General features: G+C 49.1%; 2 protein-coding genes across 2 annotated transcripts; one reads left to right on the plus strand and one right to left on the minus strand.

Annotated features, from left to right (window-relative positions):
- The first annotated feature begins 30 nt into the window (after positions 1-30).
- On the plus strand, positions 31-16,985 carry Cubn (Cubilin). Its single transcript, XM_076816571.1, has 53 exons — positions 31-185; positions 301-430; positions 506-688; positions 768-812; positions 893-1,033; positions 1,103-1,206; positions 1,277-1,424; positions 1,501-1,743; positions 1,812-2,133; positions 2,231-2,553; positions 2,627-2,980; positions 3,689-3,842; positions 3,909-4,099; positions 4,190-4,709; positions 4,821-5,046; positions 5,133-5,450; positions 5,526-5,686; positions 5,757-6,089; positions 6,287-6,780; positions 6,885-7,277; positions 7,336-7,612; positions 7,767-8,024; positions 8,197-8,708; positions 8,827-9,022; positions 9,108-9,479; positions 9,584-9,780; positions 9,860-10,011; positions 10,090-10,272; positions 10,352-10,533; positions 10,612-10,830; positions 10,903-11,049; positions 11,131-11,206; positions 11,287-11,398; positions 11,479-11,638; positions 11,727-11,960; positions 12,031-12,104; positions 12,163-12,389; positions 12,504-12,701; positions 12,789-12,924; positions 13,022-13,346; positions 13,429-13,614; positions 13,684-13,840; positions 13,925-14,102; positions 14,189-14,425; positions 14,651-14,813; positions 14,900-15,114; positions 15,189-15,263; positions 15,360-15,424; positions 15,495-15,735; positions 15,809-15,971; positions 16,053-16,297; positions 16,485-16,611; positions 16,702-16,985. The coding sequence occupies exons 1-52, from the start codon at positions 118-120 to the stop codon at positions 16,596-16,598; spliced, it is 11,127 nt and encodes a 3,708-aa protein (XP_076672686.1). The 5' UTR covers positions 31-117; the 3' UTR covers positions 16,599-16,611; positions 16,702-16,985.
- On the minus strand, positions 16,625-18,425 carry LOC143371424 (uncharacterized). Its single transcript, XM_076816580.1, has 3 exons — positions 18,261-18,425; positions 18,036-18,167; positions 16,625-17,857 (listed from the first exon to the last, which is right to left on the minus strand). Exons 1-3 carry the CDS (start codon positions 18,263-18,265, stop codon positions 17,017-17,019), a joined length of 978 nt encoding a protein of 325 aa, XP_076672695.1. The 5' UTR covers positions 18,266-18,425; the 3' UTR covers positions 16,625-17,016.
- Positions 18,426-19,762: the final 1,337 nt, after the last annotated feature.

A 19,762-nucleotide genomic window follows, 5' to 3' on the forward strand; every position in this document is an offset into this window, starting at 1 on the left:
CGTTTCTGATCATTTGATGTAGTCCACGACGAACACTGTGCACGAAAGGTTCCCCTGCAGCTTCTTCAACAAGAGATGTTACAATAAAGCTCTTTGAGTTTTCAAACTGCCGTTGCGATGGCTGCGAGATCACAATGGTTGTTACTGATTTACCTGGGATTCTGCGTCGCATGGATGGACGAAAGGTGCGACACTTTGGAGGGAACGCCATTTCCGTTGATCCCATCTTACGACGCAAAAAAAAACGAAGGAAAGTTCGAAATGTTTTATAAAGTAACTTGAATATACATTAACTCGCAGGCCCGTGCTGGAGTCCCGAGACGGAAACCTCTTCATTTCCGCCGCGAGGGACAGGAACATCACCCTGAAGATTCTGGGAGACGGCTACGTGAACGTCAACGAGATTAATTTGCTTCATGTCGCGTCCGCGGTATGGGATAAAATTTTCAAGCGCACGAATGTGCAACGCTAAAGGATCGAAGTGGAATAATCGACCCCGTTTTAGGCACAAAACGCCACGCGCTTGATCGAAAGATGGAAAACGGGATATCTGGCCGAGGTGGAGTCGAATTTGCAACGGCTCACGCAGGTCGTCGAGGGACCTGAAGGTTTGGAGAAGAGAATGGCTATGTTGAGAGGAATTGGGGACGACAGCACTTCTCAACCCGGGATGGCAGTGCAGAATCAAGTAAACCTCGAAAGAAATTGTGTGCCTAATGAATCATTTAAAGGGATTGCCAAAATATTGAGTGTTTTACTATTTTCAGTCCTCCACGGCTGTTAACACGAAGCTACGACTGTTCGCCCAACGAGTACGTATGGAAATAATGATAAAGAAGTCCCTGCAATCCCCCGTGACGGGATTCACGGATATTTATGACATTTTTCTTAGATACGACGGCTGGAGGACAAAGTGAGATCGATGGAGAAGAAGTTGAAAGAGAACGAGTGCAGCAGCAATCCTTGCCAAAACGGTGGCACGTGTCAGGACCTTTACGAAGGGTACCAGTGCCATTGTCCGTCCAACTGGGAGGTGAATAATGACATCTGGGACGCGATAGCAATCTTTTATGGCCGTTTCGATCGCGCTCTATAATTGCAGGGTCCGAATTGTATGGCTGACGTGAACGAGTGCGTGCGATTGTTAGGGACGGATCTTGGATGCCAAAACGGGGCCACGTGTATCAACCTTCCAGGATCATACAGGTTCCTCCCTGTTTCGCGAAGCGTTACCACTGATACACTACTTTTACTGACTTCGTTCCGTGCTTTATAGGTGCGACTGTGCTCCAGGCTGGCACGGCCTCCACTGCATGACCAAATCTCTTGCCTGCAGCGCCCAGAACTCCGACGAGCTGTGCGGTCACGGGATCTGCATAAACAAAGCCAGCTCACCTCTCGGTTATACCTGCCTTTGCAACCAGGTACGCGGCAATGAACGGCAGCAACTGCCCCTTTCGATCAATCCCCGTTTCTAACTAAGAGTCCCTATTCCCCCAGGGTTGGGAGGCCGATGGCAGCAATCCAGCCTGCGTGAAAGACGTGAACGAGTGCCGGGGAAGCCAACGACCCTGCTCCGTGAACCCCTGGGTCGACTGTCGCAATGCCCCTGGCACGTTCTTCTGTGACTCGTGCCCCGCTGGTTACGTCGGGAATGGCCACTATTGCAAGGACATCGACGAGTGTCTGATGGACAATGGAGGCTGCAGCACATCGCCCAAAGTCTCCTGTATCAACACCATGGTAACCGATTCACACTCCGCTGCCAAGTGATGAACTTTTCGATTGCATTACACGCGAATGATGAACAGGGTTCGAGAACCTGCGGGTCCTGTCCCACGGGGTACAGCGGTGACGGCGTTACCTGCAGCTATGTTGGCAGTTGCGCGATCAACAACGGCGGTTGCCACACGATGGCGACCTGCATCGAGAATGCGGCACTTACGAGCGCCTACACGCTGTGCCGTTGCCCAGCTGGCTTCACGGGCAATGGAATTGGTCCAAATGGTTGTCAGCGGATCACCGATGTGTCCGTTAGCTCTCCTTGCACCCGCAATCCCTGTGTCCAGGGTACCTGTGTCCCCGGAACAACCACGCAGGGCTACACTTGCGAATGCTTTCCAGGATACACAGGTAGAGGTCCTGCTGGACGCAACGATTCACTATCGTGACTTCCGATATAATTTCTCTTCGCACAACCCCGCTACGCGCGTGTCGGAAATTGTTCTAGGGCCTACGTGCAACGTTCCGATCGATCCGTGCTATCCGAATCCGTGCAGGAACAACGGTTTCTGTGTGGTCTCAAACGGAGCCGCGACTTGCGATTGCCGGCCGACGTTCACCGGTAGCAGATGTGAGACACCCCGACAAGTTTGCGGCGGTGTGTCCCGAAATGCCGTGGGACATCTCGAGTTCCCCATCGGCGGGAACGTCTATCAACACGGGCTCTCCTGCGCGTGGCTTCTGATTACAAACAGCTCGCTCGTCTTGCACGTCAACTTCACTCGTTTCAATCTCGAACAGTCGACCGATTGTAAATACGATTTCCTGCAGGTACGAGAGCAAATAAGGGGCACGGTGTCCTTTGAATATTAAACGAAAGCTCACACGATTCGCTACGTTTCAGATACACGATGGCAGGAACGCTGGTAGCCAAATGCTAGGCAGATTCTGTGGCAACACTCTGCCCCAGAACGGAAGCATCGTATCCTCACATAATGCTCTGTACTTGTGGTTCCATTCGGATAGCAGCATATCCCACGACGGGTTCGCTTTCCAGTGGGAAAGCGTGGAACCCATCTGCGGAGGTACCCTGACGGACGATTACGGCACGATCAGCTCCCCCGGATCGCCCGGGCGATATCCACCCAACAGAGATTGCTATTGGACGATCACGGTTCGACGCACGAAAAGAATACAGTTCCACTTTGGCCAGCTGATGATCGAGGAGCATCCCACGTGCGAGAGCGACTACCTCGAGGTAATCGTCCCGGGAAGTTCAATACCAGTCCAATGAAACTTGCGATATTTATCGTAGATAAGGTTTAAGGGGTTAAACCACCAGGAGTTCGCCAGGTCAAGAAATATCGCATCTTCGGGAATTTATTTCTAAGTGACAAAAACGCTGTAATTTGAATAAAACTCTGTGGATTTTTATACAATTTTACACAGATGTTCTTAAATGTATTCTCTAGCGTCCGACCGTCAATTTTGTTTGTATTTTAATTTTTACCTGACTTATGCGTAAATAAAGTCCATTTTCTTACACACGAAAATGAGCTTTTAGCTTCAAAGTGTAGCTATTTTGTTAATTTTCTACCAATCGAAAAAATTCACGGTTGGACGGTAGAGAATACATTTAAGAACATCTGTGCAAAACTGTATAAAAATCTATAGAGTTTTACTCAAATTACAGCGTGCATCGCTTCGGAAAACGTGATTTCGAGAAAAACGCATTTAAAGTTTTACTTGAGCGCCGAGTGGCCGGTTGTTACGCATGCATTTGCCGCTACTCAAATGTCTATAACTGCAGGAATTTTACGAATTTCCACAAATCCTTTTAAACACGTATTCCTAAAAGGTCGAACATTCGAAAAATGAAATAAAAAAAATCGATTTTTAGACCGGAACCTCCCCTTAAGGGACTTGTCCCAGGAAACTGATGGGTATTTATCACAATTTTCTGCAGATCACTGGCGAAGACCACGAAAGATTGGGCCTCTACTGCAATCACACACGCCCAGCACCTCTCATCGTCCCAGGCTCAGGAGCGGTGCTCCATTTCCATTCCGACAGCGCTGGCCAGGATGCTGGCTTCAATATTCACTATTCTGTGATCGAGGGTAAGCGTCTCCGGTCACTTAATTGCGTGGAAAGGAACAGTCTTGAGCAAGGAATTGTTCCTCCAGGGACACCGGGCTGCAGCGGAGTGTTCACCGCTTCTTCTGGTACAATCAGGCCACCGATGCAGTCGACTTCGTATCGCCCAAACATGGAGTGCGAATGGAGGATACAAATGCCCATAGGGGAACGGATACAGATAAGCTGGTCGCAGTTCGAGCTCGAGGAAGCTTCTAACTGTCGACGCGATTTCGTCGCGGTACTTCCTATGCCTGGCTCGCCGACTGATAAACATATCACCCTCTAATCCCATGCGAAATCTGTATCCGAACGCTGTGCTTTTCCACAGATTTACGACGGCGGTACCATGGACTCCCCACTGCTGGGAAGGTACTGCGGCTCAACGATCCCACCCACGATCAAATCGAATACGAACGTGTTGCTGGTGATCTTCAAGACCGACTTCACAGTCCAGTTGGACGGTTTCACCCTCCGTTACAACATTCTCTGTGGTGGTACATTCACCGAGGATTCGGCTATTTTCCATTCGCCGATGTACCCGAACCTGTACCAGAACTACAGAACGTGCATATACGAGATAGCGCAACCTGTAGGAAAAAGGATCGTGTTGAACATGATGGACATGGATATCGAGGGACTGGACATATCTAATTGCTTCTTCGACCACCTAGAGATCTTCGACGGGGACAGCGAGAATGCAACCAAACTCGCGACACTTTGCGGCGACGTCTCCTTCATGCCCATAGAGCCATTCTACTCGACCTACAATTACATGTTCCTGAAATTCACGTCAGACATGTCCTTCCAGGGCAGGGGCTTCAAGGCGAACTACACGACGATGCAGAACAGTGCGTACTACCTTGTTACGAGATTTAGATCACGGCGGATGTAAGAATATTGACGGGAACACTTGTGCAGCTTTAAGCTAAGGAAATAAGGGTGATTTGCCTTCGTTTCAGAGTGCGGTGGCCTGTACAAGACGCCCACTGGGACGATTCAATCTCCCAGCGTAGATGGAACCTACGACAACGACCTGAACTGTCTGTGGACGATACAGGCGCAACCAGGATACGTGGTGCAACTCGCCTTCATGACGTTCGACTTGGAGCATAGCACTAATTGTCGCCACGACCAGCTCAAAGTCTACGAGAACTACACGTCGTCCAGTTCGGACCTGCTAGGCAGGTACGTGCGAAACGTTTGCTTTACAACATACTCAACCGATTGGAAATATCTGATGCACCTTGAATTGGTTCACGCGAAACTTGCAGCTTCTGCGGCACGAAGCTTCCGCCGATATTAATGACAGAAGGGCGTACGATGTCCATCGCTTTCCACACGGACTCGTCGATAGTCCGTGCTGGATTCATCGCTTCCTATCTGTTCATCGACGCCTCGAAGGTGTGCGGTGGCCATTTCGTGAAATTAAACGGAGTTATCAGGTCGCCTGGTTATCCAGCTCGTTACCCAGGTAGAAGGGAGTGCGTGTGGGTGATCGAGGCGCCCAATAGACAGAGGGTCGTCCTCAACGTGAAGCATTTCGAAATGGAGTCCCACCATTCTTGCACATTCGACTACTTGGAGATTAGGTAATATAAGGACGCAAACCTGGCCGATTCTTTCAGAGAAATCGCGAATGACTTGATTATCTGCTTTCTACGCAGAAACGGTGGCTACGAGATATCCCCCTTGATCGGCAAGTTCTGCGGAACGGAAATCCCTACTGAAATTATAAGCGAGACCAATATGCTCTACGTGAAGTTCGTCTCTGATCACACGAGATCGTATACTGGGTTCGACATAGATTGGGACAGCACGACGTCAGGTAGCGTTGAAGTGTATTTACAATTAGTACGCGCTAAGTAGAATCCGTTTAAGAGATTAATCTCCTTTAGGCTGCGGCGGAATTCTGAACGGTGTTAATGGCGATATAATGTCGCCGAATTACCCGCAGCCGTACATGCATCAATCGGACTGTTATTGGAAGATCACGGTAGCGGAGGGTAGCTTGATACGATTGCTAATAGTCGACCTCGATCTCGAGCAACACTCCACGTGCAGGTTCGACTACATCGAGATATCCGAGGGGATCCATCGCAGGAACAGAAACAGATACTGCAGCAGCCCTTACCCTAAAGTCATCGAGGCGAAGGCTAATATGGTGACTGTTCAGTTCCGCAGCGACTTTACGAATTCCGGGCGCGGCTTCCATCTCAAGTATGAAACACGTGAGTCGATTTCCCTAGCGGGGCTACATTAAACTTTGGCCCTCAAATGAATCCGATATTGACCCATTTGCATCGTGCTACCGGTGCGCCATCAACTCACCCAACCGAGCACACTTCCTATCGGGGCATGCAACAACGTTAGAACTTCATCTCCGACTATAGATCCCGACTCGAGAGCTACAATTCTCTTTTCGCAGTATGCCAGAACACTCTCCACGGTTTCTACGGGGTGCTCGAGTCGCCGAATTTCCCTAATAAGTACGAGCACAATCTGAACTGCAGCTGGAAAATCGAAGCGCCCCTCGGTAACAAGATCAACTTGACGTTCTCGCACTTCGATATGGAGGGGACCAACTCGCAAAACAGATGCGTGTACGATTACCTGGAGGTGAAGGAGGGCGAGGACGACGCTTCGAACACGGAGCTCGCGAGGCTTTGCAGCTCTGACACGCTTCCGCCCAAGATTCATTCCTCGCAGCACCAAGTGTTCGTGAAATTCGTCACGGACACTATGGTCGCTTCCACTGGCTTCCGGTTGGAGTGGCTGGTCGACGGTTGCGGCGGCCACCTGACGAGGCCCTTCGACTCGTTCACGTCGCCCGGATATCCGTCCGCGTATCCAACGGACATCGAGTGCGAATGGCTGATCGAGATCGATTACACGCACAGCATCGAGCTGACCATTCACGACGTTAGTAATTCCGAAGAGAGGGATGTTTCGCGTGCCAACCTGTTACCAATTAATCGTACGAGATTAATTTGCTCCGTGAGAGAGACTGGCAATTCTGTTTTCAGATCAATACGGAGAAGCAGAAGGGCTGCTACTTCGACAAGCTACAAATCTTCAACGGCGAGGACGAGGACGCGTTGAAATTGGTGGACATTTGCTACTCGGAGAGGCCAGTGGTGTACACCAGCTTCGGGAACAAGATGTTCCTGAAATTCCATTCGGACTTATCGTACGCGGCGCGCGGCTTCAACATCAGCTACAGAAGCGTCCCTATCACTTGCGGCGGTCTATTCACGTCCGACAGCGGGATCATCCATTCGCCCAACTATCCTCAGAATTATCCGCACAAGCAGGCCTGCGAGTGGCTGCTGCAGGTGGACAAGAACTTCGTCGTGAACATCACCTTCTTGGACTTCGACGTGGAGAACACCGAAAATTGCACCGACGATCGTGTCCTCGTAAGTGCAAAGCTTTACATCGAAATCGGGCGCAGCCTTAAATTGAACGATTCCACAGATATACGATGGACCAACGACGGACTCGCCATTGATAGCGACACGTTGTGGAAACGTGTTGCCACCTTCCTACCTTTCCACCGGCAACCAGATGCTGATCGTGATGAGGACCGACGGTATACTGTCAGCGAAAGGATTCAAGGCAAGGTACTATAAAAGCTGTGGCGCTCGTATAATCGTGAAGGATCAAGGGTACGTGACCCCAGTCACGAGCTACACTTCGGACTCGATGGACGACGATGTGAACTGCACGTGGATATTGATCGCGGAGGATCCAGGTAGGTGTCCCCACGGCTATCTCGACGTCTGACAGTGTCGACTGATAATACAGGCTAAGCTAATCAGGAAGATTTCGGCTGAGAAGGCTCGTTAAAAGGAGCAACAAGGACTGCGAGATATTGATCGACGTATATTCCCTCTCTGTCGTTACAGCGGATCACATTACCGCGACTTTCACTCACATGGAAGTGAACGTTGACGAGTATAACAGTTTCGACGAAGATGACTGCAGTTGGAGCTATTTAGAGGTGCACGAAGGGCAGAGCTTGGATGGCCCCTCTCTTGGGAAATGGTGCGATAACGTTGTACCGCTGCCGGTAACGAGTACCGGAAATGCACTCACGGTGCATTTGTACGCACAGTGGGACTTCCAAGGGCACTTCGCCATCACATATTCCGTCCTAAATTCAGGTAAACGACCCACTCGTTCCTTTTTATCGTCCTCCATTTGCGGCAATCTGACGAGCACCTCAATGCTCCACATATTCCTGGCAACTTGATAAACCATTCGCGCCAGACACTATCTAAATGTTCGGCCCCCCTCCGAAGGCTGCTCCTCTGAAAACGATGGGCTGTGTTTCAGCGTGCGGAGGGACCTACACGTCGTATCAGGGGAAGATCGCCTCCCCGGGCTACCCGAACAGTTACCCGTTAAACGCCGAGTGCGTTTGGATATTGAACAACTCGCCGGGGAACAAGCTGCGGCTGACATTCTCCGAGTTCGACATCCAGCAGAGCGATAACTGCGATCTCGATTACCTGGAGATACGCGAGGACAGCGGGATCGGGAAATTGATCAGCGTCTCTTGCGGGACCAGCGTCGAGCCCGTCAGATCCTCGTCGAAATTGTGGATCAAGTTCAAGAGCGACGGTCACGGGGTGGCGAAAGGCTTCGTCGGCCAGTACACCTTCGAGGGTGGGAACGAGCTTACCGGGCCCACCGGGCGAATCACTTCCCCCCTTTATCCACTGCCCTACAGGCGAAGGGACACCACCTCGTGGCGTATCACCGTGGACTTCCGATGGCTGATTCGAATCGATATTACGGACATGTTTGTAGAGAATTCCAGCCCAGTGTGTTTCTCCAGCTTGAGTGTGAGTAACGCTATCGATTCGATTCAGCGTATCGCGCTTTAAGCGGAACAATTAAGATCTATGCCTGTCCGTTGATATCGAAGCTACGATCAATTAATCCCCGCGCCATTTTCATTAGATATACGATGGTTACAACAACGAGGGTCCGCGTTTACTAGAGGCCTGCAACCTGGATAATCCTGAGCCCGTTACAACCACCGGCAACGTGGCTTACATCGAATTCGCGAATGAGATCCTCCGACAGGGTAGCTGGTTCGACCTCACGTGGCTTCAAGTACCCAGGGACGTGGGGGGCATTGATGTCGACGAGAAATGTAGGTTCTGCTGTTGGGTGTAATTATTCTCCACGTTCCCACGAAGCGTGAAATTCTTCATACGTCGAACTTTCAAATGTCCCAGTGTCGGACTGCGTTGAAGAAGTGAGCCTGACGAGCGGTCGCCAGTACACGCACGACTTCACTTCACCTGGCTGGCCACACGGTTACGGGGACAATCTTAAGTGCACCTGGGTTTTCACCTCCACGCCAGGAACTCACCTGGTCCTGCGAATACTCGTCATGGATTTGGAAGAGACCACTGGCTGCTTCGCGGATTCTCTTACCGTCTACGATGGCAACGCTCTCCAGTCCACCAACAACGCCAAACTGCTGGAGAAGCTGTGTTTAGCGAACAGCACGTCGACTTGGGTGAAGGCTAGCAACGTGATGACGGTGAAGTTCGAAACGGACAGCTATCTGAACAAGACCGGCTTCAGCGCTTATGTCTTTCGAGGTAACAGTTTGCCTTCGACAACAGTCGCCACGAATGCGTTTCGTACATAGTAGAGAATAAGATCGATGGAAAATTTGTCCATTGACCATTCCCTGTCAATATAGATTGCGGCGGTAAGCTGGGAGGTCCGAACGGTGTGATCGAGATCAACAACTCGACCACGATCAGAGCTGTACCCTCCTGGCAGTATTCTTGCGAATGGACCATCGAGGTAAAGCCTGGACGAACGATAGAGGTGACGTTCTTGCAACTATCGATACAGCAGGGTCCGCTTGGAACGTGCACTAAGAACTACTTGATGGTAAACCTCGTCATGGAGTAACTATTTTACCAGAGCAATTTGCGACAACCACTTGATCCCACGTGGAAATCTCTTATAGCTGAAGAATGGTGGTGACGTGGAATCTCCTTTACTCGGCAATGGAAAGTACTGCGGGCAAGAGCTGCCCGCGCCCTTAAAAACCACTGGAAATCGTCTTTACGTGAAGCTGTCTGGTGTTAAACCCAGCATCGATATAAAATTGGAATACAGGTGACGGCGGGTTCCAGCGCGTCGCGTATTTCTATGGGACCAGCGGGTCGAATGAAGTTTCTGCTAAATTCATTTCAGGGAGGTGAGCATGAAGTGCGGGGGCGACTACGTGCTGACAGGCAAGGAACTGGAGATAAGCTCGCCAAATTATCCGAACATACCACCACCTTTCACCGAGTGCACGTGGAAAATAATGGCCGCGAGCAAGGAGAGGATATCCATCCACTTCGTCGAGAGATTCGACCTGAGTTCCTCTGTCAAGTCGGTACCTTGCGAGCCCTCGATTGATATTTTCCAGTTGATAGTTGCGTGATCGGTAAAAGGGTAATATGAATTTCAGTTGCGAAAGGGAATATGTGGAAGTAAGGGACGGCGGAACGTCCAGCTCGAAGCTGCTGGGAAGATTCTGCAGGGACGTCGCACCCAGCAGCATGGCGAGTACTGGGAGCATGATGTACGTCAACTTCTACACAGACCTTTCCGAGCCGCAAAATGGCTTCAAAGCTAAGCTGACTGTCGGAGGTTCGTTTCGATAAGATTTCAAAAGACTTCGCCCCCGATTGCCTGCGGATAACTAGAAGTGTCTTGTCTCGTTCACAGAAGTCTGCGGTGGAATCCTAAGAGGCTACAGCGGAGTTATAAGTTCGCCAAATTACCCGTTCTTTTACCCGAAGAATCAGACCTGCGTCTGGTGGATAATTGCGCCGACGGATCACACGTTGAAGATCGAGTTCCGCGACATACACCTGCCTGGCTTCAGGGTCTGCAGGAACACAGATCATGTGCAAATCAGCGAGAAGACTCCAGAGAACGACACACGTAAACCAAGACACGGTCTCATACTCGTGCAAGTGAGCATCTCAGCTTCTAAAACTGTATTTCGCCCTACAGGTATCGATATTGGGGTCTACTGTGGGCTAATGAAACCCGAAATCATCGAGACATTGTCCAATGAGGCTGTAGTGACGTTCAAGAGCGACAACTTCGACTACACCACCTACAGGGGATTCAGTTTGAACTACACGTCTAGCATAGAAGGTGAAGCTGCGAATTCCTAGATGGAAATTTGATTTCCTCTCGAGGGAGGGGCTTATAGATAAATGAACGTGTCTGTTGCAGTTTGTGGAGGTGAACTGACTGCGTTGTACGGTACAATCAAGTCAAACGGATATCCGAACATCGCGACACGTGCTAGGTAGACGAACTCGCGTTAATGACCATATATCATATGATTAGGCATAATATATCATGCTCTACACACGTGTAATCTTGTAGATATTGCGATTGGAGAATCAAATTGCCCAGGGGCTTCCAGGTGGTCGTGGATATATTAGACTTGGATATCGCATCCTACGCGGAACCCACGCGATTGAGCTACTCTCTATCGGTTGGTGAAACTCGATCTTCCTAAATGTTACCTTCTTTCCCGGCTATCTGCGCCCTCCGCTAACTTTCTTTTTCATTCAGTTCTATAACGATTTCCGTTTCAAATCGAGAATAAAACTGATACGGCACAACGACACCATACAGCAAGTTAGAAGCTCCAGTAACACCATGATGATCGGCTACTCGTCGGCACCTGGGTTCCATGGCTTCAAACTGCGCTACAGCGCTGTTGCACCAGCTCGTACGTTCCTACAATCTTCTGATATAGACACAGGATATAATACTAGAAAGCCTGAATCGCAGTTTCCTGATCGTTTTGAATATTCTAGCTTGCGGAGGGATCATAAGGGAAGTTAGGGGTAACCTGTCGGCACCAACAGCCCGACCTTTCAACGAGTCGTCCTACTTCTGCTCGTGGAGCATGGAAGCGCCCGAAAGTATGACGAACAATGAGAACAGCACCGGAGTGACGTTGTCGATAAGGGTGATTGGTAACGTGGGTGGAACAGCGAAGTACTCTTTCTCCAGGTTCTGCTACAGTTACCAATACATTTCCCTGACAGGTAAGGGTATGGCACACAAGTCTCTTAGACGCCAATCAGCGATGCTTATACGGGGTATTTTAATTCGTAGACACTACACCGCTCTGCGGAAACTTCACGGAGCCGACGTACCTGAGGAGTTCGAAACCCGTCAACGAATTAACGGTAAGTGATTGCAGGCGATCGGGATGAACGATGTTCCATCGCTATTGAACATTCGCAGGTTGTGAACGGCACATACGGGAAATTGATGAACTTCAAAATCGAGTACCAATGGCAACCCTGCGGAGGTATCCTCGAAGGATTGTCGCACGTCATAAGTGCGCCGAAGAACATATCCTACCCGATGAACTGCATCTGGCGTATCAATTACCCAGACACTGAGGAGATAACATTGTACTTCACCAAGATGAATATGAGCAGCTGCGACAGGAACTACATCACCATCAAGTACTTGCTCACCTATTTTTTCCTAATACCTTTTACGTTTTCCATCGGTGCACGAGGCGTTTGTCGTAACAGGAGGAGCAAAAGGTGTGCAGTAAAGTTTCTCATTTTCTTTAGACGTGGCAGTCTAATGCAGCTGCAGTTACACAAATTTTGTGAAAGCTCGAAGCCCTCCAACATCACCACCTTCTCGAATGTACTATGGGTCGAGTACTTCGCCGAAGATCCGAACGATTTCGAGTTCGTCATAGAGCCTGCGAACCACGGCTGCGGGGGCGCTCTGCGCGGAAACAGCAGGGAGATCTCCTCGCCCCAGTAATTGAAATTGCCAGAAAAAGAGGCTATATAAATCATACAGGGTAGACATTTGTAGAATTGAAAGTAATTCGCTGGCATTAACAGGTTCCCCGGCATGTATCCCAACAACTCGGAATGCTCCTGGGAAATAACTGCGGACAACGGTTTTCACGTGGGGCTGATCTTCGTTGATCGTTTCAACTTGGAAACTAGCGCGGAGTGTAAGAACGATTACGTGCAGGTACGGCCATAAGCTTTCGTTGTAGTGATATTTACGCAGCGCGTTCGAAGTGGGGGTGTAAAGTCATCTTGAAGCTGAGAGTGATGTTTCGAAATAGGTGTTCGATTGGATGAACGAAACGGAAGGTTATAGGTGGCAGAGTCTCGGCAAGGTCTGCGGTAGGATTACGCCGAAACCGTTTAATTCGACCAGCAATCGCATGAAGGTAATCTTCCGCTCTAACGAGGCGATCCAGGCGGAGGGTTTCAAGGCCCTGTGGAACGAGAACTGTGGCGGCATCTTCGAGGCAACCAAAAACCAGAAGGTCATACAGTCACCGTCGTACCCGAATCTGTATCGAGCCAACTTATTCTGCAACTACACCATAATCGCCCCCGAGCAGGACATTATCGTTGAGTTCATGACGTTCCAGCTTGAACGAAGTAAGGGAGAACTTTCACCGTTCGGTCGCGGTGTTAGTGATGGGGGAAAAGAATGTGATCGGTGCGTTTACGGTGTTCTCAGGTCGCAGAGACTGCAGCTTCGACAACCTAACGATCGTGGCGGGAAACATATACGGAACAGAAGAGAACACGTATTGCGGTGAAAACAAGCCGCCCATGCTGAAGTCATTGAGCAAGGTGGAGATAATCTTCAAAACCGACAAGTACATCCAGCGAAGCGGCTTCGTGTTCAAATACCATCTTACCAGTACGTCCCTTCTAATTGTCACCATAGAAAGTGAACAGTTCGTTTCTAAACTTGTTCCCTGTTCGATAGACTGCGGTGGAACGATTACATCCCCCGGAGAGATCCAGCCACCGATGAGCGAAGACAAGTATTTCGGAGGCATGACCTGCACTTGGATCCTCCGAGCACCTTCGGATAAAACCGTCGTCATTCGTTTCGACTATTTCGTACTGGAGTACAGCTCCAGGTAACCGGATCAGCGTTGCCGACTAGAACGAATCCGAAACCGAGCGATATTCAACAATTACACGCATCGTGTGTTTGTTTACAGCTGCATGTTCGATAACGTCGAGGTTTACGATGGTGGAAGCATCCAAGATGAAAATAGGCTGGCCATGTTGTGTGGAAACCTGACGGAGCACTTGCCTGTCTTCAAGTCCCGGAACAATTCCATGGTGCTTCACTTTCACGCGGACGACAGTCGCCACTATGACGGCTTTAAAGCGAAGGTGAAACCCGTGGTCAAAGTCGAAGCACGAAATTGACAGAATTGTATCGTGCATTGATTATTCTCAAGCGTTCAAAAATATCGTAGGTACTGTTCGTAAAGAGCGTCGAGGCAGGTTGCGGGGGCGACATTAAATTGTCCTCAGCCATGCCTCAACCATTCAGGACACAGATAGGCTCCACTTACGACAGCCTGGAGGACTGCCACTGGACCGTACTGGGATCGCCAGGGAAGAACATCAAGTTCACTATCAACAGCATGGACATTAGGAATGCTACTAATAAGACAGGCAGCGATGATAAGTGTACCGGTGATTATCTAGAGGTAAGTCCTTATCTTAATAAATCAATCATTCCAATATTAACTCCGCCTTCCATATCCATTCCTTATTCTCGCTATCTCTGGGCTCAAAACATTCGTGCGAATCAATTTATTTTATTAATAAAGTTAACATAATCTAAAGTTAAAGTAACTTTTATTTCATCCGTTACTTGAATAGTTTTTCATTTAAAATCTAAGAATCGCCTAATTTCCTTCATTTATTGTCAGGTTCGCGACGGTGCTGGCCCCTTCACTGAACTTCTTGGCAGATATTGCGGTATGCAAACACCACCCTCTATAATGTCTTCTACGAACACACTGTGGATACGATTCTTCAGCGACGGCACAGTGGAAGGTGCTGGAGTCAGTGGAACGTTGGAAACCGTGGATGGTAAAATACTGACATTCCTGCAGAGTAATTACTCCATTCGATTCGATATGCAGCACTCGCCCAAGGGGACGTTTCTATGGTTGCAGGATTATGCGGTATTGCTCCCGGAATAACGAACAACACGAAGCACGTACTCACTTCCCCGAATTACCCCAACCCTTTCGGACCGGGCACGAGGTGCCGATGGTTATTACAATCGAACGCGTCCCACATCGGGAGACTGAGGATACAGTTCGTGGACTTCGACTTGGCCGAGTCAGAGAGGTGCAACAAGGACTATCTCCAAATTACAGATACACAGGTAAACCAGCGAGCCCCTAGAAGTTAAGTTCAAGAAAGTAGCTTTCTAATGTTCGCACGATGTTTCTCCCCTAGAACCGGAAGTACATCGACCAGGGCTTTGGTCAGAGCTTCGTTTGGGGTGGCAGCGATCAGAATATGCAGTACATGGTAATTAAATCGTGAATATTTTATAATTCTAGTGATTGAAATTCTTTCTACTTAATATTTCAAACAATTAAATAATTTCCAATGAATCTCCTGTAGGACAGCTCGGCACTCATGACGACTTACACGTACTGTGGCCACGAACTGCCTCACGATTTCTACAGGTAGGCTATATCGATTCCCCATCAATTTCGATGGCAACTACGGAGTGCTCATTTCCTTCTTTTCATACAGTTACAGTACCGAAATCGAGTTGACGTTCCAAGGGAATAGTGCCGGAAAGAAGGGCTTCAAGCTCGAATATACCAGCGCGTCCTGCGATCGAAATTATACCGCGGAGCAGGGTCAAATCGTGCACGAAAGCATCGAGAATTGCTGGGTCACGATCACAGCGCCGAAGAATCACACCATTTCTTTGTACTTCAACAGGTTCATGCTCTACGACCCCAGCGAGTGCACGAAGTCCTCCTTGCAGGCAAGTGTCTCGACCCTACCCCTGTGCAGTTCCCATTCAAACTTCTCTGCTTTACATCGACACTTTCATTAAGGTTTATGAAGGTGACTTCAACACCAAGCTTCTGGCAACTTTGTGCGGCACGGCGACACCGAATCCTATTTTCAGTACCGGCAACAAGCTGAGCTTACGTTCCTGGTCCGAGTGGCACAGTGTCTTCGATTACTACGACATCACGTATACGACCACGGATGAAGGTACGGGAAACGAGAAAAAATAGTCTGTTTGGTGTCGGTGTGTTGCGAGTTCATGAGGTGTTCATGTTTGGGATTTCGCAGGTCGCGGCTGCGGAGGTCGATTGTACAATTATGGCGGATCGTTCTCGTCACCCCTTTACCCGAACGAATATCGCAACGATACGGTTTGCTCGTGGGATATCAGCGTGCCGAATGGCTTGGTAATCTCCCTGGAGTTCACTGTGTTCGACATTGGTGCCAGTAACCACTGCGAGTCCAACACCGTAAAGATTTTCGAAGTGACGTCTACCGGAGACCAGATTATAAGCAACACTTATTGCAGAGGGGTAATTTCATATAATGTTAAAAATAAATCGAAGCCGTGCAACTTAAACAGTAAGCAAGTGAGCGACATTTCTATATGGGGAATTCGTAAGGTTCTATTTTTAAAGGCTTTTCCTCCACGCTGAAATTTCTCCCAACTCTTTCTCTTGTCGTGAATGGGAATTAATCACGAGATTCTTTTCTATTCAGGACGAACCGGCACCATTTCAATCGACTAATCGCCGAATTATCGTCACCTACACTTCGTCGATGAATAACGTTGGGACCGGTTGGCTTGCGACGTTTAAGGCACAAACTCCTTAACAGAGTCTCCAAGGTATCTGAACGTAGATTTATATAAACATTTATTTTTCAAAGTATATATACATTTCGTGGATTTTTTATGTTGCTTCTTCTTTTTTTACAGTACACCCCGCAGAGGTGCGAAAGGCTGGTAATGTTAAAAACCCGGACGATTAATCGTTAGAAAATTATTATTTGTAAATAAGTAATGTAGCAATGTTACGTCTGTGTTTACGAGTCGATGTAGATAGAGATTAAATAAATGAGATTTAATAAAACGCGTGATGCTCTGATTGACTACTACATCCTTGAATCCACATCTCATCCCTGACTCATCAGAAAGAACTTAAAATTACGAAAATGGGAAATCGTGAACTCGATGTCTTCCTATCGATGATGCATGAATGACGAAACATGACGTTCAAAAAATATTCAAACATCACGCGCTGTTGCACCCCTCTGCGCTTTCTTCGCTCAATTCTTCATTGCTGTCAACTTCGTCCGACTGCTGAGAGCATGCTGCTCCTTCCTTTTGCTCCTCCGCTTGAACATCTTCCGCAACTTCAGCTTCCTGTTCTTCTGCGGCGGTTTCCTCTTCTACTGCCTCTTCCTCCTGCACGACCGATCGTTTCTTTTTACCTTTCTGCGGCTGACTCTTCTCAGCCTTCTTCTTGTCCTTCTTCGTTTGCGGCTTCTTCGCCTCCTCCGCTTCCACCGGTTCCTCCTCCACTTCGGGCACAGTCTCCTTTTCCTCCTGAACCTTCTTCTTCTTGTCCTTCTTCGTTTGCGGCTTCTTCACCTCCTCCGCTTCCACCGGTTCCTCCTCCACTTCGGGCACAGTCTCCTTTTCCTCCTGAACCTTCTTCTTCTTGTTCTCCTTCGTCACTTTTCCGGTCTTCTCGGCCGTCTTGCCTTCCACTTTCTGCTTCGACTTCTTATTCTTCTCCAAGTTGCCCTGCTCTTCCAATTTCGCATTCCTCTTCACCTTCTTGTCCTTCCCCGACTTCTTGGAATTTTTCTGCGAACCCTCTTGCGCATCCCCCGAATATTTCGATTGCTTCTTCTTCGACTTGTCCTTCAGCGCGTTGTTGTTCTTGCCTTCGGGGTCGGCATTCTCCTTGCCCTTCAGTTTCTTGTTCTTCGACTTGTTCGCCTTCCCAGATTCTTCGCTTTGCACGTCCCCCTCAGCTGGAGCCTCGACATTCTTCTCCTCGGACGCGCTGCTCTTCCTCTTCTTCGATTGGACTTTCTTACTCTCACTTTCCTTCAGCTTCCCTTCCCTAAAATGTCCAAATCAAGCGCGATTAATCCCTGCTATCTACAGTAGGAAATCGATTCGAAAGCAAAGTCCATCGACACGCTCTGAGATAAGACTCGACCGACTGCAAAACAGTTGCGCAACTGTCGCCCCATTCAGCTATCCGATGCACTCGGATAATTCAGAATCGCGGGACTTACTTTGAATACGCCACGTCTCTCTTCTTCTTCTCGTGGCCGCCTTTGGACTCGACATCCTTGCCAGGCTTCTTCGCGAACCCCTCGGACGCCAGCACCGTGACGAACAGGAGGATGGTAAACAGCACCCAGATCCTGGGAATAACACGAAAGATTAAGTAGCCGCGGCTGGCGATAGGGAAACCAGAGCGCCGCAACGAACGACGGAAACCGTAATATTTTCCTCACCGCATATCGTCTCGCTTCTAATTCACTTGTCGATGGATATATTATCACACCTCGAGATAGGTACGATCGAAACGAAGATCCAGCACAACACTGAGCTCCGTTCGCTGCCCTCCTTATATCTTATACGTGTCTCCCGTTGATATTGCGATAAACACGCCTGCCTTCCGTTTCAGCGTACACGTCACCTCGCCAGCGGGTTCCCGCGATATCGGCACCCGATATCGCCTCGGGATCGACCGGCAATACGCAGCCGAGCTAGCGATCCGACTTCGCAACGCGCAAAGTACGAAGTTCGAGCATGCGATCGGTCCTTTTTCTCCGCTCTCGTACTTGACCTACAACGCCGTCGAATCCGCTCCGCAAATAGCAAACCATCCCCGCTCCACCCACCTCCTCGCGAGGCTTCCTTCGACATTTCTTCTCATCTCCTTTATTTTTGGTTTTCCCTTCTGTTCCGTCGTTTCCGTCTGCGAGTTCCATCATTCGACTAACTTCGAGGCGAGATATTTAGGTCGGCTCATATCTAATCTGCGTACTTGCTGCCTTTGACGTCAACAGCCACTCAATTGAGTATTATAGTGTAACAAACAAACGATCAGCCCGCAGGTAATTTCCAGAATACTTGCGCGAAAACGTGTCCCATTGACGTCTTTCCCACGGGGAACGATCGAGATTACGGCGCTGTATCGCGCCGCCGATCGTTACCCTTGATCCGACACGCGGATCGGACGGCATTTTTGTAGAAAGGGTTGCCGAGCGACGTCGTTTCGGAACGGGGGACTCTTGCGTCTCGCCGTCCGTCGGTTTGATCGCGTGATTGTTTTCGCGGCCGGCACCGCAAACAAATTCGCGGGGAATTGATTGAACCGCGGCCGCTGAGAATACTCAGGAGAGTCTCGATTCCGGAAATCGTTGTGCACCGCACTGAAGAACGCTATTCTTGGTGAATTTCTCACGAATTCGTATGCGTGGGTGCTTCTCCGGCGGTCTCCTCGCCTTGTAACGTGTTATTTTTGAGAATCCGAAGGACAGGCGCTGGAAGTCGGACGCTTGGACGATTTTTTCTGTCACAGTAAAGTGGAATGTCTTATTTTTATCGACTGACGTGGACATTATCAAAGTTGATAGCGATTTTTAAAATACATCTTATACAGAAATCGCAGGCTTGGTTTTTTTTAACGTTTGGGGGATTTAATCATCGCATTCCTTTAATTGCGCATTATGAATTTCGTGAACGTTCGGTGCATCTGTTATCTCGCGATCCGATATCTATCCTTGGCGGAAACTCGCAACAAATATCACGGTGACACCTTGAGAAGATAAATCGAATGCGCAAACTGATTGTTTTCTTCGGAATTCTTTATCTCGCAAACGCCAGGTCATTCCCACGGTTTATCTTCCGATTGTTCCGCGAGTCCGAGGGAATTCGTTCACCTGTAATATTTTAACACGTGTCCCACCGCGTCGACTCAGTTATCGTGTAATCAAAAACTGAATAAGAT

The sequence above is a fragment of the Andrena cerasifolii genome, chromosome 7 (assembly GCF_050908995.1).
Source record: "Andrena cerasifolii isolate SP2316 chromosome 7, iyAndCera1_principal, whole genome shotgun sequence".
NCBI classification, from domain to species: domain Eukaryota; kingdom Metazoa; phylum Arthropoda; class Insecta; order Hymenoptera; family Andrenidae; genus Andrena; species Andrena cerasifolii.

Coding starts and splice junctions, on each gene's coding strand:
- Cubn (XM_076816571.1), top strand. CDS start 118: ATGGCTGCGAGATCACAATGGTTGTTACTGATTTACCTGGGATTCTGC. Junction 1,207..1,276: donor AACCTTCCAGGATCATACAG/GTTCCTCCCTGT, acceptor CGTGCTTTATAG/GTGCGACTGTGCTCCAGGCT. Junction 5,687..5,756: donor TTGGGACAGCACGACGTCAG/GTAGCGTTGAAG, acceptor AATCTCCTTTAG/GCTGCGGCGGAATTCTGAAC.
- LOC143371424 (XM_076816580.1), bottom strand. Junction 17,858..18,035: donor AGAGACGTGGCGTATTCAAA/GTAAGTCCCGCG, acceptor TGGACATTTTAG/GGAAGGGAAGCTGAAGGAAA.